Here is an 8,846-nt window from a genome sequence, read left to right as displayed (position 1 = left end):
AAACTGGAATATCATTCAGTTATTGGATCATAACTAGAGTTGTAGAACTTGAATTTAGGTCTGCTCTATATGGATGGAAAGCTAAGACATAGTCCTAAAACTTTCATAAAGAGTTCAAGATTCAAAAAGGTCATTTTTAAGTTCAAATTGTAGCAACAATAGATAAGTTTGAATCTGTCCTACAACTCACACTATTCAGTGTTCAGCCTATATCTTGAGTTCTAGAAGTCCAAATGCACTGATTTTTTTTGTTCGAAAGTTGAGACAATTTCCTAAAACTTTCATGAAGACAAACTATTTAAATTCTGATGTTAACAATGATGTTTTGTTTAGACAAGAAGATAAGGATTGTCACCAAGTCAAGATGTGGTCACCCACTCAACAATTAGTCAATAAATCAATAGTTTCAAATTTTAGCTATTAAAGGAGGCATTTTCTATGCTTTTAAGCATCATAGTTTTTAAATCAAAATCATGTTCATGCTATCTTTCTTTATATTTTTTGTAATGTTTAAGTTTTGCTTTCATTAATATCTTGTTTATGCTTTTCATTTCCTTTATTATACTTCTATGATTATGTTTTTTATCTTGTTTATTTATGTTCTTTTCTTCATTATGTTTAGCTAAGTTTATTATGTCAACGTGAAAAGGTTACATTAATGTTGTAAGAATAAGTATAGTATAAACTCAACATGAACTTTAATGTTTGATACTAACATGTTTTGTATTTGTTATCATGTTCACTTTTAATACTTTACTTGTTAAATGGTTAATCTAGATTTATATTATATAACACTTGGTACAACAAATATGTGATACTTTCATAACCCAATCGTATGGTGTAACCAACACTTGTGCTATGAAAGGAAATTGATTTGTTATTAATATAAGTTATAATCATAAATACCTCACAATATTTGCAAGTATTATCATTATTCAAATGTAATAATGTTAACAATTTATAATCCGATTGAAACCTCATTTACGTGTGGTTTCTAGTTGAGTAATAAAAAGAGTTTATATTATACTTGTTTGAAATATCATTAGTGGATCCTCTAACCTTGACATTTATTTTTTATTATTGTTTAATCCTTACATCAATATCACATCTCAAAAGTTCTCTTCAACTCCTTTTCTATTATTATCTATTTTTTTATTTGTAATTTATACAATTAACTTTCCTGTGGTTCAACCCCAGTCTTGCTAAGTTATTTATTATTTTAAGACTCCTACACTTAAAAAAAGATATCAATCTTTTGTTCGTATCAGCTATCTTAACACAATCCAAATATATGTATATAATGACTCAAGAATCAATAAGATACTAAAAACAAGTAAAACAAAACTACAATTATAATTTCACGATTAGCAAAGTGAATTCATATGAAATATGGATGATACAAAGGCTCAAAATAAAACAAAAGAAGAAAAAATTAATTTAAAAACTTATTTGACTCCTAAATAAATCAAATATAATATAAATAAATTGAGTAGGCCAAAAACAATTATTAAACATGTTTTGGTAACTTGGTGCAACTCTGGCCCATTACACAATTTTAACCACAAGAATTTAAATCAAAACCAAATGATATTGAAAAAATCTCAAATTTGATATGTGGTGCCTTTGTATCCAATAAAAATTAGATCTTAGTGTATAGATCATTCTCTTATGCCTAGGTATCAAGAACCCGTGTATAATTAATTTATTACAAAATTTAAGTCAGAATTGAAACCTTAATCAAACAATATCAAAAAGAGTCTAAATTTAACATATAAAGCTATTTCACCCCCAGGTAACTAATATATAAAGTTTTAGTTGATTTCAAGATGGTCTGACTCAATTTGAATAAGCAAAATTGAAACTATCTTAAATAACATCCATTTTTCTTCTTTTTCTTCTTTACCTTTTTATGTTAGTGATATGTTTAAGCACAATAGCAAAATGAAAAAAAAATCTCCTTTTTTTGGTACTAAGGTGCCAAAAACACAAAGAGAAAAGGAAAAAGACTAAAAAACACAATTAAACTTATAGCACACAAAGAAAAAGAAATTTTCAAAAAGATATAATCTAATTTCAAAGTCTAGCTTTAATACTAACTGATACGAATCTCGTGATCAAATGGTCATGTAACTCATTACAAGATTGACAATGAATCCTGAAAAATCAAAACAGATCTAATAGAAGTATGACACAATGAAAACTTGTTTCAAGGTACCAACATTATTGGAATAGGAACACCTACCCTACAAATACCAATTTGCAAATAAGAAGTATAAAGAAGACATTACAAAGTTAATTAATCTTTAATATGTCAATTTAGTTCGTTAAAGAGTCAAAAAGTGCAAGAATCCCTCCCACACAAGATGAATAAATTCGGTAGCAATAGCATTATCAAGTTTTAATATTTTTTCCTTACAAAGAGTATTTATACTTTTGAAAATAAAAACCCTAATAAATCTACCATAACGAACTAAATTGGCCCATTTACAAAACTAACTCAAAACCTATACCAATAAGCTCGAATTTATGGATCCAAACAAACCTTAGACCATAGCTGAGAACTATATATTAATTAAGCCTAAACAAGCCTTGGACCTTAGTTAATTAATCAAACTCTAGCCCATTATGAACTAAGCCTTTTAAAAACAATGACAAGACTACTAACCCCATTAAATAACACAAATAGAAGTTATAACAAAAATAAAACCCATGAGTAAATTATCTTTGATGTTGTGAGAGAAGAAGAAGAAGAAGAAAACAAAACAAAATAAATATGAGACAAGGCTTTATATAGAGCCATGTTTCCGCCACTATTGTCCTTGAAAATAGGGAAAATTTTATGCCTCTTACTTTCTTATTTTGGAGGAGAAGTTGTTGCCACTTTGTTTCCTCTTTAAACATGAATTCCTTTAAACAGCCTCTCATAATCTCCCTTTTGAATAGAAAAATCCTATAAAATTAACAAAAAAAACAAACAAACAACAATAAAAGAATCTCAAGCCTTCTTGCCACCATATACATTCTGCCACCATATACATTCAATAATGGATATGGAATCCTTGCAAACTATGGATAATAGTTGTTACCATAAATGTCTCATTGTTAGACATGAAATCCTTGTAAAATAAGTAAGATAATAGTTTTCACACGTGCTTCTAAGAGCATTAAGAAATCTTTGTATTGACTAGAATCAATAATACACAAGGAAAAAATGTTTCTCTAATTTTCGCATTCAGATTTCAATCTTGACTTTAAACAAGTAGTTCCTCCTTGTTTAAATGAATTAGTAGGCATACCATATATCATCATAAATATATAAATATCTATTTTCCAACTCAATTATAATCTTATCATAATTCCTCTTGTAGCTTTAAATATAGTCTAAATAGTAGATAAAGATTAGATATACATATTAGATGAGTCTAATAACCTTGATCATATTAAATAACCCCCTACAAAACTCTGATTGGTCTAAAATTATAATCCAAAGTAGAAAAGCATGTCTCAAAATACTTGTAAAAACCTCAGCTCAATCAAATGGTCAAGTTAGAAGTTATCTTTAATAATATAAAACTAAAAAATTTACACCATAATTCATATATGACCTTACTTGGATCATATTAACTTCAATGTTGGATTATTTGGTTTTAGTTTGTCTTGTTTGGCTTCCATCCTTTGAAAAACATCCTTGCAGTTTGCTGTCTTTTAACGCCATGGCATAATTGAAGAATGTTATTTGTCTCAAAAAACACCAGCAGTTGCCCAAAAGTAAGGGTGCTTGCTATGAGCATTTGCGCTGTGTTTTTTTTTAAAGAACCCAGCTTGTGATTATGAAGATTTACATCATTTCTAATTACGCACCACAGAAGGAAAATAATGCATTGAAGATTGGAATGTCTTTATTCTCAATTATTAGCTTTGCATTGAAGGAAAAACTAATGTGCATCTTCACTGTATTCTACGGTGGCTATGCAAAACTAGCACTAAAAATCTGTGTTCGTTCTAAATGTTTTGTTTAGTTCATTTTCTTATTACATTCATGTTTGTATTGTTTAAGTTTTTATAATAATAATAACAAAAAATAAAATATTAATGATTCCCTATTTTAAAAAGTCAGAGAGGTAGTTAAAATGATATGAATTCTTACAAAGCTCCACAACCAAAATGCTTCTTGTTTTTTTTTACTCATCTTCAAAGCCAATCAACGGAGAGGGAAAAAAAACAGAGAGAAGCTTCAAGTTGTCTTAAACCAAAAGCATTAACTAAAAACAGTTGGGACAGTGATTCCAAATGAAATGAAAACCAAAAGTTATAGTCAGTTCAGCGCACAATGGGATGTCCGAGTTGCATCAATAGCGAAATGAAGTTAAAGCAAATACAGCGTCACTAATGGTAAATGCCAGAGACAAGGTTTATTGAATCATTGCCGCTATACATGTTATGAAGCCATGAAATATACATGTACAAGCTTCTTAATCATTATTCATAGAGCAAAGCCAGCTCTTGTATCTTCGCTAGCTAGCCAGCGCGCATACATACATAATACGCCATGATTTCTTGGAACTTGATGGTGGTAAATTAAGAAACAATCTGAATGAGATTGTGCGATGCCCATGACCTTGCAACATGTGAAACCTTGTTTTCCTCCACTTGTAGACCTCTCAATTGTGGTGAATTGAGGACAAATAACTCAACAGCCTCAGCTCCAATCCCATCACAATGCATGATATCAACACTCTGCAACTTCCTGCAGTTCTTAAACATAGAAACCATTGACACAGTGGTAAGTCCTGCACACCGCCTTAAATTCAATTCAATCAAACAATCACAAGAAACTAGCATTGAGATCAACTCCTTATCAAGCAAAAACTCATTATAAGACAAGTCCAGTTTCTTTAATTGCCTTGTATGCTGTCCTAATGTGGCAAGCAATCCGGATTCCCTTTCAACAACATCACAGTTAATCAATGCCAGTTCTTCAAGGCCTGAATTCAATGCTACCCCAAGAGCCTTGAGCCCTTCACCACTCACCAGACAACAACTTTGGAGCCTAAGAGTTGAGAGACCCCTAAAATTCAGTCCGATAGCTGAGAGATGATCATTCCTCAGGTCCAAAGGTAATCGGAAATCGAGTTTTTGCAAATCACACCTGCAGCTGCTAATGAAGTGATGTAAGCCCTCTCTATTACCACCATCATAAACCAATAGAGAATACAAGGAATCACAATTCTCTGCCAATTTTAACAAAACCCCATTAACTATACTCCGACAAGCCCTTATCTCCACTTCTTGGAGACCCTTCAAGCACTTAGCAAATGACAAAAAGGACCCTCCATCACCAATACCTTCGCAGCTCTTTAGCTTCAATTTCTTGAGCCTTTTGCAGCTCCTCCACAACCAACCAACACCATAATCTTCTCCTCCAATCCCCGACAAAAAAAGACTCTCTAGGCCCAATTCAGCATCAAGCTCTTCATTTATACAGAAGCCAGATTCTCTATTGCAACCATCAACTCCATAAAAGCCAGATACATAGACGGACAGCTCCTTTAAGCAAGAAAAGGAAACAACCCAGTTAAAATAGAGAGGCCTACAGAGAGAGATAGTGAGAGAATTCAAAAAGGTGCAAGAATTAGAGAGAGAAAAGAGAGAAGATTGTGAGACAGGACCAGCCAAGAACCTGAGGTGTTTAAGACTGGAGCAAAAAGCGGAGACTACAAAGAGAAGATGATCATAGAAAGCTGGAGGGGAAGTTATGGTAGCAGTTACTGTGGGGTCAGAGGAGAGAAGGAAGAGAGATAGAGAAGAGAGAAAAGGGTAGTGAGAGAGGACAGAAGTCAGAGAGGAAATTGTGGAATCATCAGGGTTAAGTCTGAGAGAAAGAGAGGTTTTTGAGGTCCGGTAGAGGTGGAGCCACCGCTTAGAGACCAAGGATACCGATGCTGCTGAAGCTGATGACGGTGGTGGTGGTAATGATTTCGGTATTCTTGTAAATATTTCTTGAAGCAGCTCATCGCATAGCATGTCATCCATTTCTTTTGCTTTTCTCAATTCTTGATCGATCGTTCTTTTCTCTCTCTTGCTGTTGCCACCTAACCCCAACCAGACAAGTTCAATTTGCTTAATTTGTGGCCTCGGAGCTTCCAGCTTTTTTTTCTTTTTACTACTGTCTTTGAATTCTTTTAGAATCCGAAACTTTTTTTTGGTACGACACACTGAAAGAGAAGAAAGAGTTCCTTATAAAAAATAAAAAATAAATAAATAAAACAGAGAGAGGGGGGGAGGGGGTTTAATATGGTAGGTGAGTGATAGAAAAAGAAAGAAGAAGAAGAAGAAGCGCTATTCGCTACTTTAAGAGCGTGGAAGGCACTTCTTCCATAGGGGTGAAGGAAACCAAGAAGGTTCCCTTCTCAGAAATGAAAGGGCAGAGGTCTGTGCTAGGAAGCCAAATGGGGAATAATTTGATTTTCGTAGTAAGGTTGCTGAGATTCAGTAATATAATATTATACAGTGCTTGGACAGCAAGCATGATAAGTTCTTCCATCCGATCAAGTTCATCGAACGATCGATATGAACCCACCTAAATTTAGTACATGCTTCGCTGTCTGTTATTATTATTATTATTATTATTATAGTAATAATTATTTTTTAAGTGTTGTTTTTAAAAAATATATATATTAAAATAATATTATATGTTTTAAAATTTATTTTTAATATTAATAATTTAAAAATATCAAAAAAAAAATATTTAAAATAAATAAATAAAATTAAAATTGTTTGTGTGTTGGGGGATGCTATGTTGCTCCTCAATTCTTTTTATAAAAAATGATGTTCTTATGCTGTAAATATATTTAAAAAAGAATGATAAATATGTGATTTAGGTTGCAAACTTGACTAAGTCAAATATATTTATTTTATTTTAATTAGAAAATAAAAAATCTATAATAGTAGAAGGATCAAATTAAAAAAAAAATATCACAATAATCTAGGAAAAATGTTTTACAAAGAGGAATAAACAATGTAACTTAATTCACAACCCACTAAATATAAAAAAACAAAATTGCATAAAAAAAAACTTGAAAAATTGGTTGAAATCGATCTAAGTTAGCATGATAGTGTTATAATCACAATAATAATAGCCGAGCCAACTCGAATTATTCTACCAAACTCACAACTTAAATCATAAGATTGGGATAACCTAATAGAAAAGAAAACAATGAAAATCAAAAAGCTATTTAAAAAAAAAAAATCAATATCAACTCACGTTAACTTTTCAAACTCATAACCTGAGTCATTAGACCAAAAACACCATATCTAGAAAAATCATAAAACTCAATTCTCAATTAATCAAACATTAAAGGATAAAATTAAAAACAAAATTTTATTTACACAAGAGGATTCAAAACAAAACAAAAATAGAAATTAAAAAAATAAAGATCAAAATTGAAATATAAAATAAATTTGATCTTTGATTAAAATGTAAGGGTGAAATTGAAAAGAAAAATTAATGTAATAAAAGGGCTAAATAAAATAACTAAATCAAAAGAATGACAGTAAAAATAGGAGAAAAATTATAATAAATTAGGATTGAAGAATAAAATTGAAAGTAAATAAAACTTCCACAAAATAACCAAGATTAAAAATTAAAAATCAAAAGAAAGGGATTGAAGTTGAAATACTAATAATAAAAAGGATCAAGTTGTACTTTCAAAGGGAGACGATAGAAAAGAAAGGGAAAAAAAAGAGCTCCATAGACAACAAACCCCCCCACCATTGACGACAAGTACTACAACAACAGGAAGAGGATGTGGAGGCATTTTCAACAACACAATGAAAAGGTATTTTGGCCTAGTTCAACAACACAATGAAAAGGTATTTTGGCCTAATAGTATTTAAAAGTGCATTTTTATTAAAATTTTATATTAATATTTTGCATTTAAAGTATCAATAACTCCTTAACTAAAGCATGTTCTATAATAACAACTCTGATATTATAAGATACTTTTAATTTATGATAAATGTTCATCTTAAATACAGGCTTATCACATAAATAAAATGATTGATTGATGAGTTTAACTATTGAAATTGAAAAGAAAAGGAGAGGATGAAGCTTAGAAAAGTGATGTTGGTTCAGTCCAAACTATAACACTATTCAATCATTGGATCATATCTAGAGCTGTAAATCTTGGATTCTGATTTGGTTTATATAGCTAGAAAAATAAGATATAGGCCTAAAAGATTCATAGAAATGCAAGATTTAATTTTGATGTTTGAAAGTCCAAATCTTAGTAACAACGGAAAAGTCCAAATCTATCCTATAGCTTAGACACTGTTTAGTGTTCAGCCCATATCTTGAGTTCTAGAAGTCCAAATGACCTCAAGTTTTTTTTGCTAGCAAGATGAAATAATTTTCTAGAAATTTCATGATTTAAGTTTGTTCAAAGTTTAACGTTAGCAATGACGTTTTGTTCAAACAAGAAGATAAGGATTGTCACCAAGTCAAGAGTTGGTCACCCACTCAATAATTAGTTTTCAAATTTTAGCCCATAAAAGGAGGTATTTGTCATGCATTTAGGCATCTTGGTTTTCAAATCATATCAGATTATAACTTATGTTAATAACAAATCATTTATAATCATGAATACTTGACAATATTTACAAGTATTAGCATTATTCGAATAAGATAACTAATACAAACATGTTAACCATTTATAATCTGATTGGAACCTCCTCTATGTGTGGTTTCTAATTGAGTAATAAAAAGAATTTATACTATAGTTATTTAAAATATCATTAATGGATCCTCTAAACTTAATATTTATTTTTATTGTTTAATCTTCACATTA

At 30.6% G+C, this 8,846-nt stretch overlaps 1 protein-coding gene across 1 annotated transcript; it reads right to left on the bottom strand.

Moving 5' to 3' along the window:
* Positions 1 to 4,387: 4,387 nt before the first annotated feature.
* LOC105118734 (RNI-like superfamily protein) lies at positions 4,388 to 6,511 on the bottom strand. Its single transcript, XM_011016751.1, has one exon. The coding sequence runs from the start codon at positions 6,031 to 6,033 to the stop codon at positions 4,579 to 4,581; it is 1,455 nt and encodes a 484-aa protein (XP_011015053.1). The 5' UTR covers positions 6,034 to 6,511; the 3' UTR covers positions 4,388 to 4,578.
* Positions 6,512 to 8,846: the final 2,335 nt, after the last annotated feature.

Source organism: Populus euphratica, unplaced genomic scaffold (assembly GCF_000495115.2).
Source record: "Populus euphratica unplaced genomic scaffold, PopEup_1.0 scaffold2175.1, whole genome shotgun sequence".
In the NCBI taxonomy this organism is placed as follows: Eukaryota; Viridiplantae; Streptophyta; class Magnoliopsida; order Malpighiales; family Salicaceae; genus Populus; species Populus euphratica.
Note: the sequence above shows the minus strand (reverse complement) of the source record. Positions and strands in the feature narration are given on the sequence as shown.